Genomic DNA, 20,343 nt, shown 5'->3' with positions numbered 1-20,343 from the left:
CCTCCAGGTCCTGTGCCAGCGCCTCCTGGTCCGAAACCTCCAGGTCCTGTGCCAGCGCCTCCTGGTCCGAAACCTCCCGTTCCTGTACCAGCGCCTCCTGGTCCGTAGCCTCCAGGTCCTGTGCCAGCGCCTCCTGGTCCGTAACCTCCAGGTCCTGTGCCAGCGCCTCCTGGTCCGAAACCTCCAGGTCCTGTGCCAGCGCCTCCTGGTCCGTAACTTCCAGGTCCTGTCCCAGCGCCTCCTGGTCCGAAACCTCCAGTTCCTGTGCCAGCGCCTCCTGGTCCGTAACCTCCAGTTCCTGTGCCAGCGCCTCCTGTTCCGAAACCTCCAGTTCCTGTGCCAGCGCCTCCTGGTCCGTAACCTCCAGGTCCTGTGCCAGCGCCTCCTGGTCCGAAACCTCCAGTTCCTGTGCCAGCGCCTCCTGGTCCGAAACCTCCAGTTCCTGTGCCAGCGCTTCCTGGTCCTACTCCCCCAGGCCCATATCTGCCAGGTCCAACTCCTGCACCTAAAAAACAGACATAATTTAGCTTTTTCACTAAAAAGCTGCCAGAATTATATTATTAGTGAGAAAACGAGTATAAGCAGCCCGTTTCTCCAGCATATTTCAAAAATAGTTGTTGATTTTTGGAGCAACAGAAAGGCTTAACCTCGACGATGTTGGTGAGTTTATTTAATTTCTATTCAGTTTGAATGAAGTGTGTCAAAGTAGAAACCATAACCTTGCTTTACTTTAAAGAAGGTAGAATAAGTACTGCTCTACTCTGCCAACTCAATGTTCAATTATAATTAGTCTACAGATTTAGATATATAGGAATGTGTCAAGATAAAATACACAGTTGGTACACAGAACAACAAAAGTATCCATGTAGCACTCTTTGTTCTTAATAACTTTGTTCCTAGTTCTGATTGTATTTTTAGTGATTGAGGTAGTTATGATATAAAGACATTTTAAAGTGTTTCTCACCTTGTCCATAGCCTGTTCCACCCAGAGAGGATGATCCATAGCCTATCAATAGAAGTAACCAGCATGAATATATCTTAAAACGCAACACATACAGTCATTTGGATAAAAAAAAGCGTTTAACAAGTAACATGTAATAATAATGACCTATGCCATTTCAGTAAAAAGTATTTATAAGTGTCATAATTCATGACTATTATACCTGATTTGGCAGGCTTTCTCTTCCCTAGTCCTTGACCTCCAGCAGTATAAACGCCAGGAACTACTCCGGCTCCTCCAGGTCCATAGCTGCCTGTTCCTGTGCCAACACCGCCAGGACCAAATCCGCCTGGCCTGGTTCCGGCCCCACCTGGTCCGGTCCCTCCTGTGCTTGGCCCATATCCTCCTGGTCCAGTGCCACCAGGACCGTAACCAGCAGAACCACCAGGACCAACTCCACCTGGTCCAGTCCCATAACCACCAGGCCCGTAGCCACCAGCTCCTGCCCCGTAACCTACAAGCAAATATTGTTTGATTTTCAGTTCTCTGTATAAATGTTTGACTTTGTTCTCTGCATATCTGTTAAATAATATCCTACGTTTTGAGGGTTTGCCGGTGCCCAGTCCTGGACCTGTGCCGTATCTAGAAACTGAATAACAGATAAGATAAGTTAAGATAAGTTAAGGAAATACTTTAACCCCAAAAGAATACTTTGTATATCAATTGCTCACCCAGAGAGAGACTGTAAATGTTTTGAGATCGTATTGTGGTGTTTTAAGAATAAGGTTTTGTTTTCTCAGTGTTTTTTAATCTTCGTTCACTTTGGAGGCTCGTGAGAAAAGTGTTCTTCAACGATTTAAGGCAAGGTAAATAATTGATATATGAATGATCATTTTGGGGATCAAATATTCCTTTAACCAATATTTTAATGATGTGCTATTTAGGTCAACTTACCAACAGGACCCACACCATATCCCCCAGGTCCAACACCAGCTCCAGTTCCAACTCCGAGGGTCCCAGCACCCCCTGGACCTCCACCACCAACGCCCCCTCCTCCATAGCCTCCAGGTCCTGCACCGTATCCACCTGGGACAGCCCCATAACCTCCGGGTCCTGCACCATAGCCTCCAGGTCCTGCACCATAGCCTCCAGGACCAGCTCCATAACCGCCAGGACCGACCCTACCCTGCCCCGCGCCGAGAGTCCCATATACTGATGGAAAGAAAAAACATAACACGCATCATGTAGCTTATTCGAATCCCAGATACTGATTAAAACAGGAAGAATATAGTTGACAGTTTATCAAACCTTTGCCTGCTTTTCCCTGTCCTACTGCAGATCCAGTCGGGTAACGTAAGCCTGAGAGAGATACACCATGATTCATTGAATCTTACATTTTTAAAGAAGATGAACTTGCTTGAGTATTTAACATATGACATAATCCATTAAAAGATGCCATGATAGTGTTAGTTGATTCACCTCCACCTGGTAAAACTCCAGCTCCACCAGCACCATAGCCTGTAATGAATACAGTGTAAGCTTCATTGTAACATGTGCATGTATGTTTGGGTCACAAACATTTCAGAGATCAAAACATGGCAGCTGCTCACTTTTTCCAGGTTTAAATGCTCCTGTTCCTACTCCACCAGCCCCAGGGACCAAGCCTGCTCCTCCAGGACCTGCTCCAACTCCTCCAGGACCTGCTCCAACACCGCCTTGGCCTCCAACTCCTCCAGGACCTGCTCCAACTCCGCCTGGACCTCCTGTCACCCCCCCTGCTCCACCTGGTCCACCACTTGCACCTCCTGCTACAGTCCCATCAGGTCCCTCTGTACATTTAAGAAATAAACTGATACAATTAACTTTTTTCTTTAGTCGGAACATTTTCAGTTACTACCTCTCTGTGAGTCATTCCAACTGGTTATAGTAGACGTTTGATACAGATTGATGTATAAAAGTGTCAAATGTAATGCAGTCAATGTGGTGTTTACAGTCATACGGCAAAAATGGCACCTTTTGATGGTTTGGGTGTTCCTCCAACTCCGCCGGCTGCTCCTCCTGGTCCAACTCCAGTTCCTGTTGAGCCACCTGAAACACCTCCTGCTCCTCCTGCACCTCCTCTCTCTCCGTCAGGACCTCCCTCTCCATCTCCTTCACCGGGCGTGTCACCTCTGGGGACACCTGCAGATAGAGCATAGAAAACCACACCTGTATTTCAGCTAGAATTTAAATTGCAATCAAGAACAAAGCAACTCAGTAAGTATTAAACTATTACATCACAAACATCGTTACAGCAAAGAGGCCTGGTGAGTGTTTTTTATTCTTCATGTTGATCCCTATTAGCTTTCACAAAATCCACACAAAAACAATACCAAGGTTCATGTATATATAAAGTTTAAAATAAGTCTGTTTGCCTATGAATAGCACTCATAATACGTTGCTTTGTATTGTACCATTGTCAAAATGCATTTTAGGTAATAGATAAATGAATTATCCTGAAATAAATTAGATTTCCTTTTATTGACCTGGGGGTTTGAGAGGTTTGGCTCCTGGCAGTGTCCCACTTGAAAGACCCCCATCAGAACCTGCAAAATGCAATCCATTAACAATACAGGAAGTGCAAGTTTCAACATCTGGTATATATTTTGGAAGTACTGTAGTATTTTTAGAAGTATAATGCAGATGTGCGTACCACTTGGTTGCACAGCCTCACCTCCAACTAAAATAATAGAAATACAGATTATCATTCAGGTGGAGAAATATTGTGATCAACATCAAGATGAAAAACATTTGTGATAGCGTGACATGCCACTGTATCTTGTGAGGCCAATTTATTGTTTATACTGTGCCGTTATTAAGCAATAGTCCATCATTTTGATTAACATCTCATAAGTAACATATTGAGTGTACTTTATTTCAACTCACCAGGAGCAGCTCCTGTGGAACCTGTAGGATATGAAAACAAAAGGATCAGCCTTGTTCATTCCTAGTTTAAATTAAGCAGAGACACTTGTTGGTCTCTTGTATGTTACATGCAGTATTTGGGATAGTGTGGATATATTGGTCTTTTAATTTCGCCTAGTAAATATACAGAACATTAAATGTTAGAGATGGTAAATGGCATCAATGTAGAAAAACATGTCCAGCAATGATCCAAAAGTCTGTGTAGGCAGGGCTTTTTTTAAAAAGTATTCCTGGATCCTTGTTGGGGAATGTGTTTTCATCTACACCTCAAAGTCCAGTTGAGCTAAAATATAGTGTTTGGAAATGTCCACATGGTGGCACTATCCAAAACAAAAGCCTAGATGCACTGTTATTTTGATGTCTGGCTGACTCACAGATGTACTCTGACAGAATTAGATGAACATACGGTGCTTGCGGACAAACATGCAGAAACTCTGGTTGTAAAATAAACACTGACCTGGAACGTCTGTCCCATTGAGGCCTGTTCCGAGAAAATCATTAAAAAAAAGATGAAAGGCAACAACAAATAGTAGCAGAATAAATGAACACTTTCACTTTTTCTCTCGAATTTGTAGTTGAAATGACCAAGATACCTGGTTTTGCTCCAATGATGGGGATTCCTGTTCCACCCAAGACGTCTCCATCACCTCCTGCTCCCACAGGTCTGCCAGCCACTGAAAGAATAAATGCAAATAAATAAGAATTAATTGCATATTTAGTATTCTTGATTTTATTTTCCCCAGTGTTTCCTGTGTAGTCTGTTGGCCATCTTGTTTAACCATCAGTTTTCTATACCGAAAGACTTGAATTTTATAGTTGTGATATTTGTGGTCTAACAATCTCAAAATGTGTAAATTTAAGGTAAGAAAACACAGGTTTTCCAGCAAGTTTAGACACACCTTCTCCTCCAGAACTTCCAGACCCCTCTATCACACTGCCGGCGCCGCCATCACCTGGAATAAGGTCAGGGAGATTTAAAAACGGTACTACATAAAAGAGTTTGATGTGAATGTAAACGGAATAAATCAAACAAAGACATTTTTTAACTAGAGAGTGCACTTAGATGAACACAAGTTGGGGTCTCCCTCTCCCCTTCCAAACAAATGTAATCAAACTCAGTTGCCCCTCCCTTACAGGCATAACTTTTTCTATTATTATACTCTGGAACCTCACCTCAATGTCTCTCTTTTTCATTCTTATAAAGAATATTTGATAGTATAACAAATGCATTGGGAACCCTATGAGTAAATGTATTGGGATAATATGTGACGAAAATGTGTTACAGTATAGCACTGCATTTTGCTAAACCAAATACCTTCTGATCCAGGAGCTGGTGTTCCTCCTGTGGCTCCAAGTCCTCCTCCTGATCCAGGAGACACAGTTCAACACACTTAGATATTCCAAATAGTTAATGAGTAACCAGAATGTATATACTTAATCCTTAACACAAAGACTTACCACTGGTTCCAGTTGCTGTCCCTGCACCACTACTTGTGTCAGTGCCATTTACACCAGTGCCAGGTCCTGGAGTACCAGATCCTGTTGTCCCAGATCCTGGAGTACCAGATCCTGGGGTACCAGATCCTGCAGTACCAGATCCTGCAGTACCAGATCCTGTTGTCCCAGATTCTGTTGTCCCAGATCCTGGAGTACCAGATCCTGGAGTACCAGATCCTGCCGTGCCGGTCCCATTCCCAGATCCTGCCCCTGGTACAACTCCACCAGGTTGAGCTACAGTTTATATAATAGATAATATGGTAAATTCTAAAGATGTCCTTATAAACAGCTCTATTCTTCAGTTCAAACATCTATAAGATATACACATAATGTTTTACTTTACAGAGTCAACTTACCGTACTTAGCAGCTTTAGATCCAACTGTTCCATAGCCTGATGATCCCAACAAATGAAATATATTAAATATTGACTAGTCGTGTGATAAAACACAGTGATTTATTTTAACTCTTTTCTATTGGATTTCTGCAACCATGACATGACACAACAAACTGTTTGATTCACTTACAATTCATGTTTGGTTCAATACACCCTGCTACATTAGAGATCAATAAGGGAATATTTCATACTTTAATGTGATCTAGACTAGTCTCCTTGTTCATAACCCACTATACAATGACACAATAAAACTCATCCAGTGTAAGAAATTCCATCAAGAGATTATCAAAAAAAAAAATCATTTGAATTGCTCTCAGCTTGCAGGGCTTAAAGTTATCAAACATAAATAACTCACCTCCTCGTCCTGCACCACCTCCAAGAACTCCGCCAGCACCTACACCTAAACCTGGATCATAAATAAATGTTTTAGTTTTTATGGAAATGTTGATCCATCTTGTTTTAGAGAAATACAAAATAAAATTGTAATACCGTATTTAGCGGCTTTTGATCCAGCTCCATAGCCTGCAGGAAAAAGAAAGGCAAGTTACAACTCATCTTAATTTGAGTTCTTCAAGATTTGTCATGGACAAAATAAAAACTGAACCTTGTCCATATCCAACTCCTGGTCCTGTACCATAGCCTCCACCTGGTCCATACCCTGCCCCAGGCACTTGTCCAACTCCAGGCCCATATCCACCAGGTCCATATCCGGTTCCTTTTTATGAAAGCCCAAGGGAGTTTTTATATTAGCCGACGACAGAGGGTCATTATGGCAATGGCATGTTGTCTCAAAATAGGATATTGATGATATCAAATGAACTAAAGAATTCAAAAAAGGGAAAGAAGTATATAATTTGTTTCTAATATGTTGTTTTTCTCTTCATACCTCCAGCACTGCCTGGTCCAAAGCCACCTGGTCCCAGTCCTGCTCCAGGTCCACCACCGGTTGATACTCCAACACCTCGTCCTGGAACCATTCCTCCTGCTCCGAGCCCATAACCAGGCCCAGCACCAAGTCCTCCTGCACCCAGGGCTCCTCCAGCACCAAGACCTGCAGAAAGCAGCATTATATCGGGAAATATTAACCAACCTGACGAAATGAACACTCTAATGACAAACAACAGGCTGTGTTCATGGCAGATATATTGTATGTTATTGCTGGTTAAAGGTTGGTTGATGATGAGCAGACAAAAGTATTTTCTTACCATATTTTCTGGCTTTGGCACCAGCATAACCTACAACATGTAGACACATCAAGATATAATAAGAATAAAAACAGTATTAACCAGTATCAACTGGTCTAAAAGCTTCTATTTGAAATCAGACATGCCTTCTTATTTTAATGCATCTTTATTTTTCCTCCTACCTCCAGGTCCGTAGCCAGCACCACCAGGCCTGACTCCACCTCCTGGTCCATAGCCTGTACCAGCACCTCCAGGCCCAACTCCTCCTGGTCCATAGCCTGTGCCAGCACCACCAGGCCCGACTCCTCCTCCTGGTCCATAGCCTGTACCAGCACCACCAGGCCCGACTCCTCCTCCTGGTCCATAGCCTGTACCAGCACCAACTCCTCCTCCTGGTCCATAGCCTGTACCAGCACCACCAGGCCCGACTCCTCCACCTGGTCCATAGCCTGTAGCAGCACCACCTGGCCTGACTCCTCCTGGTCCATAGCCTGTACCAGCACCACCAGGCCCAACTCCTCCACCAGGTCCATAGCCTGTACCAGCACCACCAGGCCCAACTCCTCCAGGACGTGTTCCTGGACCTCCAAGTGCTCCACTTAACATGCCTATGGGCAAAACAGTCATTATAGTAGTCATGATATTATTGTTGGAAAACAAGTACACAAAAATAATAGAGTTGATTTGAATTATATTAAAATAATATGACTATAATTACCATATTTACGTGCTTTGGCATCGGCATCATATCCTTTAACACAAACATAGAAGGCTTATTATACATGTGTATTTGTTAATGCAATAGAGTTCTGTCTACTACCTGGATAGTGTCTCTTAAGCCATAACTATTGGCACATTTTCCGAAAACCATCAAACTTCTAGTTTATAATTACCTCCAGGTCCTGTTCCTGTTCCTCCTGATCCAGTTCCACCAGGTACGTAACCTGTACCAGCACCACCAGGCCCGACTCCTCCTCCTGGTCCATAGCCTGTACCAGCACCACCAGGCCCGACTCCTCCGCCTGGTCCATAGCCTGTACCAGCACCACCAGGCCCAACTCCTCCTGGTCCATAACCTGTTCCAGCACCACCGGGCCCGACTCCTCCTCCTGGTCCATAGCCTGTACCAGCACCACCAGGCCCGACTCCTCCGCCTGGTCCATAGCCTGTACCAGCACCACCAGGCCCGGCTCCTACACCTGGTCCATAGCCTGTACCAGCACCACCAGGCCCAACTCCTCCTGGTCCATAACCTGTTCCAGCACCACCAGGCCCGACTCCTCCACCTGGTCCATAGCCTGTACCAGCACCACCAGGCCCGACTCCTCCTCCTGGTCCATAGCCTGTACCAGCACCACCAGGCCCAACTCCTCCTCCTGGTCCATAGCCTGTACCAGCACCACCAGGCCCGACTCCTCCTCCTGGTCCATAGCCTGTACCAGCACCACCTGGCCCGACTCCTCCTCCTGGTCCATAGCCTGTACCAGCACCACCGGGCCCGACTCCTCCTCCTGGTCCATAGCCTGTACCAGCACCACCGGGCCCGACTCCTCCTCCTGGTCCATAGCCTGTACCAGCACCACCTGGCCCGACTCCTCCTCCTGGTCCATAGCCTGTACCAGCACCACCAGGCCTGACTCCTCCAGGACGTGTTACTGGACCTCCAAGTGCTCCACTTAACATGCCTATGGGCAAAACAGTCATTATAGTAGTCTTGATATTCTTTGTGGAAAACAAGTAAACCAAAATAATAGTTTCATTCAATTATATTAAAATAATATGACTATAATTACCATATTTACGTGCTTTGGCATCGGCATCATATCCTTTAACACAAACATAGAAGGCTTATTATACATGTGTATTTGTTAATGCAATAGAGTTCTGTCTACTACCTGGATAGTGTCTCTTAAGCCATAACTATTGGCACATTTTCCAAAAACCTTCAAACCTCTAGTTTATAATTACCTCCAGGTCCTGTTCCTGTTACACCTGATCCAGTTCCACCAGGCCCGACTCTTCCTCCTGGTCCATAGCCTGTACCAGCACCACTAGGCCCGACTCCTACACCTGGTCCATAGCCTGTACCAGCACCACCAGGCCCGACTCCTCCTGGTCCATAACCTGTTCCAGCACCACCAGGCCCGACTCCTCCACCTGGTCCATAGCCTGTACCAGCACCACCAGGCCCGACTCCTCCTCCTGGTCCATAGCCTGTACCAGCACCACCAGTCCCAACTCCACCTGGTCCATAGCCTGTACCAGCACCACCAGGCCCGACTCCTCCTCCTGGTCCATAGCCTGTACCAGCACCACCGGGCCCGACTCCTCCTCCTGGTCCATAGCCTGTACCAGCACCACCAGTCCCGACTCCACCTGGTCCATAGCCTGTACCAGCACCACCAGGCCCAACTCCTCCACCTGGTCCATATCCTGTTCCAGCACCACCAGGTCCATAGCCTGTACCAGCACCACCAGGCCCAACTCCTCCACCTGGTCCATATCCTGTTCCAGCACCACCAGGCCCAACTCCTCCAGGACGTGTTCCTGGACCTCCAAGTGCTCCACTTAACATGCCTATGGGCAAAACAGTCAATATAGTAGTCTTGATATTCAAAGTATTCAAAAATAATAAAGTTGCATTCAATTATATTAAAATAATATAAATATAATTACCATATTTACGTGCTTTGGCATTGGCATCATATCCTTAACACAAAAAAAGAAGGCTTATTATACATTTGTATTTGTTATCGCAATAGATTTCTGTCTACTAACTGGATAGTGTCTCTTAAGACATAACTATTGGCAAATTTCCCGAAAACCTATTTAACTTATAGTTTATAATTACCTCCAGGTCCTGTTCCTGTTCCTCCTGATCCAGTTCCACCAGGTCCGTAGCCTGTACCAGCACCACCAGGCCCGACTCCTCCACCTGGTCCATAGCCTGTACCAGCACCACCTGGCCTGACTCCTCCTGGTCCATAGCCTGTTCCAGCACCACCGGGCCCAACTCCTCCTCCTGGTCCATAGCCTGTACCAGCACCACCTGGCCCGACTCCTCCTCCTGGTCCATAGCCTGTACCAGCACCACCAGGCCCGACTCCTCCTCCTGGTCCATAGCCTGTACCAGCACCACCAGGCCCGACTCCTACACCTGGTCCATAGCCTGTACCAGCACCACCTGGCCCGACTCCTCCTCCTGGTCCATAGCCTGTACCAGCACCACCAGGCCCGACTCCTCCTCCTGGTCCATAGCCTGTACCAGCACCACCTGGCCCGACTCCTCCTCCTGGTCCATAGCCTGTACCAGCACCACCTGGCCCGACTCCTCCTCCTGGTCCATAGCCTGTACCAGCACCACCGGGCCCGACTCCTCCTCCTGGTCCATAGCCTGCACCAGCACCACCAGGCCTGACTCCTACACCTGGTCCATAGCCTGTACCAGCACCACCTGGCCCGACTCCTCCTCCTGGTCCATAGCCTGTACCAGCACCACCGGGCCCGACTCCTCCTCCTGGTCCATAGCCTGCACCAGCACCACCGGGCCCAACTCCTCCTCCTGGTCCATAGCCTGCACCAGCACCACCAGGCCTGACTCCTCCAGGGCTTGTTCCTGAACCTCCAAGTGCTCCACTCAACATTCCTAAAGGCAGAAAAAGCCATGTTTTATAAGTTATTAAATGTACTTTATTAAATGCAATTAAACAGTCATACATTGCATGTAATGAATTCAAATAATATAATGATAATTACCATATTTACGAGCTTTCGCATTGGCATCATACCCTTGAAAACAAACATATTAATCATACATTACTTTTTGCAAAAGCAATGCAATCTGTAAAATTACCATATTGTGTAATTTAAGCAACTACTTTTAAAAGTGTACCTTCATTCACAACTTAAAGGCACATTAATATACTGATTCATAATTACCTCCAGGTCCTGTTCCTGCTCCACCTCTGCTAGACCCAGTGCCGCCGGGCCCATAGCCCGCTCCTCCAGGTCCAGTCCCAGCACCACCTGGGCCATAACCAACCCCAGAGCCAGGTCCCATGCCCGTGCCAACTCCAGCTCCTCCTGCCGGTCCTCCTCCAATCCCTCCAGCGGCACCAGTCCCTGCACCGCCAGGACCATAACCTAGACCACCTGACCCGGTACTGGCACCACCTGGGCCATAACCAACCCCAGAGCTAGGTCCCCCGCCTGTGCCAACTCCAGTTCCTCTTCCTGCTCCTCCAGCAGCAGCAGTACCGGCACCACCTGGACCAAAACCAACCCCAGAGCCAGGTCCGACTCCTGTGCCAACTCCAGCTCCCCCTGCTGGTCCTCCTGCTCCGAGGCCTCCAGAGGCACCAGTGCCTACACCGCCAGGAAGACCTGGAAAGTTAAAGACATTTTTCAGCACTACAGAAGAAAATGGGTTGTTGTTGTTATTTTGTTATTTTGATTAATGACTCACCATATTTGCGAGCTTTGACTGAGCCTGGACCATAACCTATGGCCCAAAAAATATCCAATTAAACACAAAATGACCGGTGCACATTTTGTATTATAATAATTGTTCGAAATATCCCAGGAAATAATATATATATATATGGGATATAGTAGATTCTTTAACAAATTCTTTGATAGGTGAATCCTGAAATTTACTGTCCCTTTAATAGCCCTAAAAATGTGCACCACTCCGGATTTACCTAAGCCAGGTATGCTGCCTGCTCCAACTCCACCTCCAAATCCTGGTGCGACTCCAGTTCCTCCTCCTGGGAGTCTTCCGGCCCCAGCCCCCAAAGCACCCCCTCGACCAAAAGCACCTCCACCTGGTCATGAAAACAGATGAGCTTAGCTTATTATTGCAACACATCAAAATATTACGTAATTGGCATATTTTTAATAATATCCACTAATGTGTCTTTACCATATTTAGCTGCATATTTGGCTGGATTCTTCGATTTGCCCGTCCCTGCAAGTTAAAGAATAAATAATTTTCTATGTTTCAGCCTTTGCATTTATCATTGACGTTCCTTAACTCTACATGCAGCTGGGGAGTTTAATGCATCGCTGTTTCCAGTATACCTGATTTTGGTGATATGAGAGGGTAACCACGAAAAACCCCAGGCAACTGCTGTCCACGTCCATCTGAGGAAGAAATACAATACTTGGATGATCATCCTGTGAAACTCAATTGCAGCCTTCGATAATATTTATTATTATTGTTAATAAATGATTTAATTAAAGTTAAAGTAATGCATTTGAAATCCCCTTTTAATATTATACAGAACTTTGTGACACTTACTGCCTGCCCCTCCTGGTCCAGCACCCCCCTGGCCAAGTACACCAGCCCCTGCAGGGAATAAGGCCAATATTTCAGTTTTTAGGGATGTAATCCAATTTGTGATGTTACAAGATTGATTAACATCGAGTGTATTAACACACCAGTCTGAGGTCCAAGTCCATTTCCTGTGGCAACTCCAGGGAGAACACCGCGGGCTCCAAAACCTAGCCAGGGAATATCGGAGGATGATTGCTGAGGAAAACTGAAACAACTCTAAAAACACTGAATGCTAATAGTTTAATATATATTTATGTTGCTTGTGTTAAAACATACCTTGGCCTGGTACATATCCACCTTGATAGAGTCCCGGCACCCCAAGTCCTGTGTGACAGCAAGCCCAGATTAAGAATGTTTTACAAAAAAAATCTGTATTTCTGGTTTAACTGAAGGGATGTTACAAATCCTTCAGGAAGAAAAATGTATTTTTTGTTTTACCTGGAACTTGTTTTGATGCTTTACCACTGCTCTTCCCTCCTGGACCTCCGCCTGCTGTGCCAGTCTGCGGCAGCATTGGGACTGAAACAAAAATTAAGTAAAATGTCACTTCAGTTGGGTATCTTAAGTGCATTTTAGTTTGGAACTTATTCTCTATTGTATTGTATATTTAACTGTATTATATAAATCAAATGATCACCTCCTCCAGGCCCAAGCCCAGCACCGCCAGGCCCAACTCCTGCACCGCTAGTTCCAGCACCGCCAGGCACAACTCCAGCACCGCCAGGCCCAAACCCAGCACCACCAGGCCCAACTCCTGCACCGCCAGGCCCAGCACCGCCAGGCCCAACTCCTGCACCGCCAGGCCCAACTCCTGCACCGCCAGGCCCAACTCCAGCACCGCCAGGCCCAACTCCTGCACCGCCAGGCCCAAACCCTGCACCGCCAGGCCCAACCCCAGCTCCTCCAGGCCCAAACCCTGCACCGCCAGGCCCAACTCCAGCTCCTCCAGGCCCAAATCCTGCACCGCCAGGCCCAACTCCTGCACCCCCAGGCCCAAACCCAGCACCGCCAGGCCCAAACCCAATACCGCCAGGCCCAACTCCTGCACCACCAGGCCCAAACCCAGCACCGCCAGGCCCAACTCCTGCACCTCCAAGCCTATAACCTGTTCCAAAGGTAAAATAAATACAAAATATTATATCTTTTCATATTTCAGTAATCATTAAACTATGTAATGATGAACAGTACATACCTGTTTTAGGAGATTTGGGACCAGTTCTACCAGCTCCTGGGTATTGACCAGCACCTGGACCATAACCCCCTCCGTAGCCTCCATAGCCACCTGGGTCAGGAAGGATAGAGATTTGTTAATATACATATTTTGTTAAAGGTAAGCAATGGCTACAAAGGCCAGGATTGTGCCCGGAAAAATGTTCAACCTTATTTTTTGATGTTACAGAGGAGCAGCGTGATGCTGCCTGCCGGTTGTTGTGCAATAGGTACAAAAGCATCAGCTAGTGCTATTTATGTTGTTCAAAGATTGTCATTGTTGCGTCAACAACCTCGCAATGGACTTACCTGACTAATGCACTTAATTGATGCACTCTTAAGGATATATAGATAACAGACCTATGCAGTTTAACCTGTTATTGGTGGTCATGTAAAGATACAGACGTAGACAAAGCACTGACCTCCAGGTATGAAGCCTGTTCCAGCTCCTAGTCCTCCGCCAGTCCCGAGGCCTCCTGCTCCGAAAACTCCTCCACCTCCACCGCCTCCTGCCCCGGGGCCTAATGGGCAGACCAAAGGGAAATAGTACCTAGTACTTCCTATACTTGCTCTATTGACAACGATACACTACATCATACATTCATTAATCCAGTGTGTCCACTTTGCAACCCCACCCTTTTGTAATGTTTGAAGTGTCCGTGTTTGACTTGAGAACTAAATATCTTATAGGGTTTGGCTGTAGACGGGTCAGTTACAATTACAAGTCTGCAGAGAGGGAAGCAAGGCCTGTGTAGGGAGATATCTAAGAAAAAAAATGACTCTTTGTAATAAAAACTGTTGCCACGTTAAGCTATAAAATAAATTCCCTCGTTCCCTGTTAAAAATAGTCTGGGTTAGGCAGGTTATGCCATTGTTAAGTCATTAGCTTTGACTTTATTCTGAGATATGACATCTTCACCATTCAAGGCTCATTAAACTCACATTTCATTTATTGATTATTTGTTTACAAAATGTAAAGGAGTGAAACATTTCCATCCCGGTTCTCAAAGTCAAAGGTGATGTTATAAAATGACCACAAACCAGTTTAATAGGAAAGAACAAAGCAGGAAAGCTCAATGTTTCAGAGGCTGAAAACAACACTTTTAGCCCATTGCATAAAAAACAACTTTATCAATTGATTATCAAAATAGTAAGCGATTATTTTTCTCTTCATTGAATAATATTTGCAGCTCTAGCTAGTACTCATGGTGCTGCATATTGAAATGCAAGATATTGAACCAGGTCAGTCTTCTGAGGAGATTTTACATAGCTTTTAATTGGTTTTGTGGATTCTTGCTTCCAATAATAGTGTTTCTTCATGCATGCCTCCAATTGCTTGTTCAGATGAACCAGGATGTTTGTGTCTTACTCTTCAGGGGTGTTCAGGGCAACACAAGCACACTTTGAGGTCATTAGTGCGTACCACTGCGGCCTCTCTTTTAGAAAACTGGAAAGGGTGACACAAGTCTGTTTCCTGTGCTTACACTGACCCGTTTTCTACCCACCAGTAACATGTTTGGAATTCAAAAGGTTACACAAAACTGAGGTTTAACCTCTGAGCATCGTTTAAATATTAACACCAACCTTCCTCATTCTTAAAGGCAACTTGCAGGTTTTTCGTAGGAAAAACAGAGAGCCTGAAATTCCAAAGCAAATCAGTCTTTCTGACTGACGTGATGACTTCCGTCCTTTATCAGGGACCTGCCATGCCTAATGCATTAGCCTTTATCACTCTATGTGTGCATGAGGGTGGGTGGCCCTTCAATAACCTTGAGGTAATGAGGAAATGAAATAATGGTACATGTATGTAATCCTTATCCTGCTGCTTTGAATTAACCAAGGAACAATATTTTGAGTGCAGGGGCTTCCACCGGTCTGTGTGTGAAGAGCAAAGAACTTCCTCTTATTGTGAATTTCACACGGTGCAAGTTAACATAGCATGCAATCTGTTGGCAATGTATGCGTTAATAATACACAACTCTTCTTACCAGCATTAATCATTCTTAGCCAGCTCTCGTCTGATCAAACTGGGTTTGCACATTGTAATTTGTACAGGCAGCTCTTAATTATCCTACACTTATGGAAACCTATTTTAAAGTTAGAGGAAAAATAGCCTAAAGGGGGTTATTATTTAGTGTACCCGTTTTTAGTGTAGAGTAGATGGCGGTCCATATCCCACCAACAGACAAGAGATACAGCAAAGAAGCTTAGCAATGTTCTGCAGCGGACTGGGGCAGCAGGAAAACATATTCAAGCCACATAAATAAAATCAGATTCTGATTATTTTCACAGCTTTACTGTCAGACAGCTCCTTCAGACAACTGAAGCCGTCAGTAGTTTTGTCTCACAGAGCATGGGAGTTGCTTGTCTACCACTGTGATGATTGGTAAGTTAGTTTGTGTAATGTTTAGATTTCGGTTAATTTGGGGTCTGCCAAAGTCATGCAAAACAAACTAACCGCCTGCCTGGTGCAGACTGCCATACACTGTTGATGATACAGTGTACCTCATACTAGGCCACTTCAAAACACATCCAAACTATTGCTTTAATGAAAGAAGATGTCATATTTATTTTGTCTATTCTTTTACCTCTTACAACAAATGAACAAACCCTAATACTTCATCCTTCCAAGAAATGTATCTAACTATATCATTAAAATATTTAATTGAGGGGGAAAAAGATAATTCCTTGCCTGTGCCTTGGTAGCACAATGGAAATCATACTAGACTTACTGCTCTATAGGTTATCAAAATATCCATCAGCAATATTTGTCTTACCAGGCCCAACTCCTCCAGGTCCGACTCCTCCAGGTCCGACTCCTCCTGGCCCAACTCCTCCAGGTCCGACTCCTCCCGGTCCGACTCCTGGTCCGACTCCTCCTGGTCCGACTCCTCCTGGTCCGAATCCTCCTGGTCTTGGGCCACCATATCCTCCTGAGGAACACATTCATTGAGACATTTCCAGCAGATTGGCTGATGGGTGATACTTCACAAATGCAGGTATAAAAAAAAAGGTATTCTTTGGTTCCATTCACATATGAGACCAAAGTAGGGAATACACACAAAATGCATGTAAATGAATGCACTCCATCTGAAGCTGATGCATTTAGGTTATTGTGGTATAATTCAATGTTTTCTCTCATGTAAAACGTGACATGTCTGTCCTCATATTTGTACCTTTGGTAACACTTTTAATGATGCGCATGTCTAAAATGCATCATCAACATACTTTGAATTCATTGTAATCTGTTTATAGCACTATATAATCTTAGATATAAACTACATTCTTCAAAGTATAATGATGTATGCCATTATAATAATGCTTATAACGATACTTATACAATGCTATAAGCAGATTATAACCCATGTCTGAATTTGGTTTATAAGTCATTATAAACACGGGTGTAACTATAAACTTAAGTCATAATCATTGTTGTTAAAATTTAACAGAAAACATAAATGACATCCACCTCCACCTGCTCCTGGTCCAAAGCCTCCAGGACCGGCTCCTCCACCTCCTCCTCCTCCAGGCTGAAATCCAGTCCCAGCTCCTCCAGGGCCGTATCCAGTCCCTCCCGGTCCAAATCCAGTCCCAGCTCCTCCAGGGCCGTATCCAGTCCCCCCCGGTCCAAATCCAGTCCCAGCTCCTACGCCAGCTCCAGCGCCGCCTGCTGCTCCACCAGCAGGTATATACACACCTGATAGAAAGAAGCAGTTCAGTCACAGCAGATGACAGTGGGATTTTTCAAGTTACTTTTTTCTGTTCAGGAAAACCAATTCGATTAGCCAATTCCAAAATGAAACAGAGTTTAATGGTCAACATGTGTTTTGTTGAACGTGAATTGAGTCATCACTCAAATCTAATGAGGCATCATTTATTCCCCTTTGCCAGCACTCAATAAAACCCATTTCATTTGTCAAAGGATTTTATTAAACAAACCGGATGAAATGCTGCTCTAGCACAGAGAAAAAGTGTGTTTATATGTGTGCTTGTCTTGGCGATTATCAACCCTGGCCTCTCAGTTTCTCTGTAGCTGATAACAAGAACCCCTTCATCCCAAAGGCCTGGTCATAATTCTCACACTTTTCTGCACCTATGTTTTGTTCCAAAAATCACCATAGCCAAAAATAGAAACACAGAGAGCGAAGAACTATAAAAGGAAAGGGTTTTATTTATTTTTTGATATCGCAGCCCAGATGTGAAAAGAATAGGTCTGTAGGGAATCCTGAAGAATGTGAGTTTCTGATCTCACAGTAATGCCATGTACAGTGCATTACCAACACGCAGTAAATAACTTCACTGCTCACTCATTCTGCAGGACAGAAACCTCCTGCCCTAAAAGCTTTTTTATTGTTATGGAAATAATCTTTATTGAATGAAACATTGGAAGGGTACAACACTATACACTCATATTCACCAGAGAGTTGAATAGTAGGCTATTTAATGTATATTTAAATAACACGTGTGAAAGATTCTCGAGGGTTCACGGTTTAAAAAAAGTTTTTCTAGGGTGATTAATATCTCCTGATTGAATTAGTAATGTTTGTTTATCTTTTTTCACTGTCCATGATATCATGCTGTAGCTATTGTGTTTTTTAGACACTCTAACACTGTGTGGCTCCAGGGATGACAACGTACGACTGTCAGTCAGCCAGCTAGGTACTTTGGTGGAGACTGAATTATCTCAAGTCTATTAGATGATGTGCCAGGACATTTTGTACTAGTGATCACCGGGGAACATATGGACTATGATAATCTCATGGCTTTTCTTAAACGTAAAAACCTTTATCTACATGACAAATGATCTCAACATCTACTTGATGGATCAGCAAAAATGTTGGTCCGGTCATTAATGGTTCCCAATGGTTAAGACTGTACTGACTCACGTCGCATCAATGGCCACCATCGGATCAAAATCGAAATGGTTAACGGAGAGCTCCCCCAGGATCAAAAAGACCTAGTTCCTGTAGAGCTAGTTATCACTGTTGATTATTTTCTTGTAGGTCTAGATGGGTCATTTTTGGAGTTTGGGGTGAACTGTCCCTTTAATTATGTTATGGAGACTCAGAAAAAAGTCTATGCATATATTCGCAACGTCACCTGTTTGAGTCCCTCTGGAGACCTATGGTCATGTCCTTCTGCTCTGCATCTCCCATTTAATACAGAAACTTTGTGTCTAAAACGTAATCACCTTCATCACCCAATCTGTTGTTTCCAACATTTTGACCATTGCTGTTACTATGAATATTCTGTGCCGAGAGGTTTTTAGTTTATTTATGATTCTACGTGACAATTAACACACTTAAGTACAATTACTCATCCTGTCCTTTTTAGTAAAACTAAAAAAAGAAGACTAAATGACTAATGAAATGTCTCCTAACTCTACAAAGCATGCAGTGGTTCACCCTGATGCTGTAGGAATTCAAATTACACAACTGCCCAGAGCAGCTTTTTAAAACTCTTCTGCTCTCGAGGTATAAGATGAGGGAAATCGTGTTGCCTCTGCCAACTCAAAGCTTACACAGTGAGACAAGGAACTGGAGGGATGAGGTATGAAGGACACAGTTATCGTTAAAGCGTTTAATATGGTCCATTAAAGTCAGGTGCAGCACCTCATTAAAAAACGTATCTATAAACTTTTGTCATTATAACCTTGTTCCGCAATCTCACAACTCATGAGGAGGAAGAGCTGGAAGATAACAAGCAATGATATCATACTGTGGTTTTTGAAAGGATTGTTGTTCTTAATTAAAGTGTTTAAATGTTTACAAGTGCTAAAAAAAATCCTCCAGACAGACTATAAAACGTAGCTCTGCCTTTGTATGTATAGTTTTAAAAAAAATTGGAAACTACTTTAGCAAGGTTAAAAAATCATTTAACAAAGCAAACTCATTTTGTTCGTTTTTTCCGGAAAGAGAAGTTGGCAGTACTCCTAAATATAGTTTTGATACTAGAAAGGTAAACCAGAATGTCCAGTTCAGTTTAATGTCCTCCACATCAAGATAATTAATGTTACAGGGAGATTTCAGATGAGTTTAACCTTTGGTTCAGAGATTACCAATATTACTTGATAATGATGATGTCAGCAATAACTACTTTAATTGCAGCAAAAATATTTAAAACCACACTTAAATTGTTTCAACTCTTTGGCTGATTTTTGCAGATTTCTTACAGTGTTCCTTGCTGTACAAAACCTGCAATCTTTATCATCATCAACAATTACCTGCAGACAATTTCAAGAACCAAAACGACAAAATCTTTCGAATCACAGATTTCATAGAAATGTCACCAAACGACTCTACATAAAACAGCACATAAGCATGTATCTGCAAACACTGCTACAGAAACCTAAGGTGACACCTGAGCTACAGGTGCTGCACCTCTGAGCACTCACACATGCAGTGAATGGAACCCACCTCCTTGCAGGGAAGGTTTCCACAGAGCCAGGAGAAAGGCGACTTGTAGGTACGTGGCCGCCATCCCTCTCGCCATCTCGCTCTCAAATGTCCCTCTCCTCTCCCAAGTTCCAGGTTTTATCAGGGCTCAACAAGGCCTTAAGAAAAAAAGGAGGAGAAAATGAGTGAGAAAAGAAAAAAATGGGACAGGATGCAAGACAAGGCACTGTGTAATTGGCTAAGAGACACACAGAAAGAAAAGTAAGAAGGGGAGAGAGAGAACAGTGGATCACCTCATTAAGCCAAATGGGTTGTTCTAACCCCCCAATGATCGTTGAGCTGCATTTATTTGGTTCTGTTCTGCCAGAAAAAGGGGCAGTATCAAGGGTGGGTGGGGGTCTGAGAGAGACACACACACACACAC

The 20,343-nt window shown here is 44.3% G+C and overlaps 2 protein-coding genes across 4 annotated transcripts; both read right to left on the bottom strand.

The window, feature by feature from the left end:
- Positions 1 to 209: 209 nt before the first annotated feature.
- Positions 210 to 16,451, bottom strand: elnb (elastin b; the record flags this gene model as incomplete). The annotated part of the gene is made up of 37 exons (XM_079648697.1): positions 210 to 505; positions 965 to 1,006; positions 1,164 to 1,454; positions 1,539 to 1,589; positions 1,895 to 2,152; positions 2,249 to 2,299; positions 2,420 to 2,458; positions 2,551 to 2,769; positions 2,954 to 3,121; positions 3,466 to 3,525; positions 3,633 to 3,659; positions 3,866 to 3,886; positions 4,362 to 4,385; positions 4,498 to 4,578; positions 4,804 to 4,857; positions 5,220 to 5,267; positions 5,363 to 5,635; positions 5,758 to 5,793; positions 6,152 to 6,202; positions 6,286 to 6,318; positions 6,401 to 6,511; positions 6,683 to 6,847; positions 7,002 to 7,031; positions 7,163 to 7,588; positions 7,699 to 7,731; positions 7,874 to 8,665; positions 8,774 to 8,806; positions 8,949 to 9,557; positions 9,657 to 9,689; positions 9,832 to 10,626; positions 10,737 to 10,769; positions 10,920 to 11,367; positions 12,963 to 13,456; positions 13,508 to 13,597; positions 13,947 to 14,045; positions 15,015 to 15,021; positions 16,302 to 16,451. Coding segments are annotated over 37 exons (6,471 nt in total), but the record flags the coding sequence as incomplete, so codon positions are not given.
- LOC307018849 (uncharacterized protein) lies at positions 11,537 to 12,951 on the bottom strand. 3 transcript variants are annotated; one of them, XM_079649308.1, is made up of 7 exons: positions 12,754 to 12,950; positions 12,592 to 12,639; positions 12,420 to 12,482; positions 12,280 to 12,327; positions 12,060 to 12,122; positions 11,902 to 11,946; positions 11,537 to 11,803 (listed from the first exon to the last, which is right to left on the bottom strand). In XM_079649308.1, the coding sequence occupies exons 2-7, from the start codon at positions 12,604 to 12,606 to the stop codon at positions 11,681 to 11,683; spliced, it is 357 nt and encodes a 118-aa protein (XP_079505434.1). In that variant the 5' UTR covers positions 12,607 to 12,639; positions 12,754 to 12,950; the 3' UTR covers positions 11,537 to 11,680. The 3 variants fall into 3 exon arrangements, with proteins under 3 accessions (XP_079505434.1, XP_079505433.1, XP_079505432.1); XM_079649307.1 differs by having other exon boundaries at positions 12,592 to 12,950; XM_079649306.1 differs by having other exon boundaries at positions 11,663 to 11,946; positions 12,754 to 12,951.
- Positions 16,452 to 20,343: the final 3,892 nt, after the last annotated feature.

The sequence above is a fragment of the Notothenia rossii genome, assembly GCF_949606895.1.
Source record: "Notothenia rossii genome assembly, chromosome: 9".
Classification (NCBI taxonomy): Eukaryota; Metazoa; Chordata; class Actinopteri; order Perciformes; family Nototheniidae; genus Notothenia; species Notothenia rossii.
Note: the sequence above shows the minus strand (reverse complement) of the source record. Positions and strands in the feature narration are given on the sequence as shown.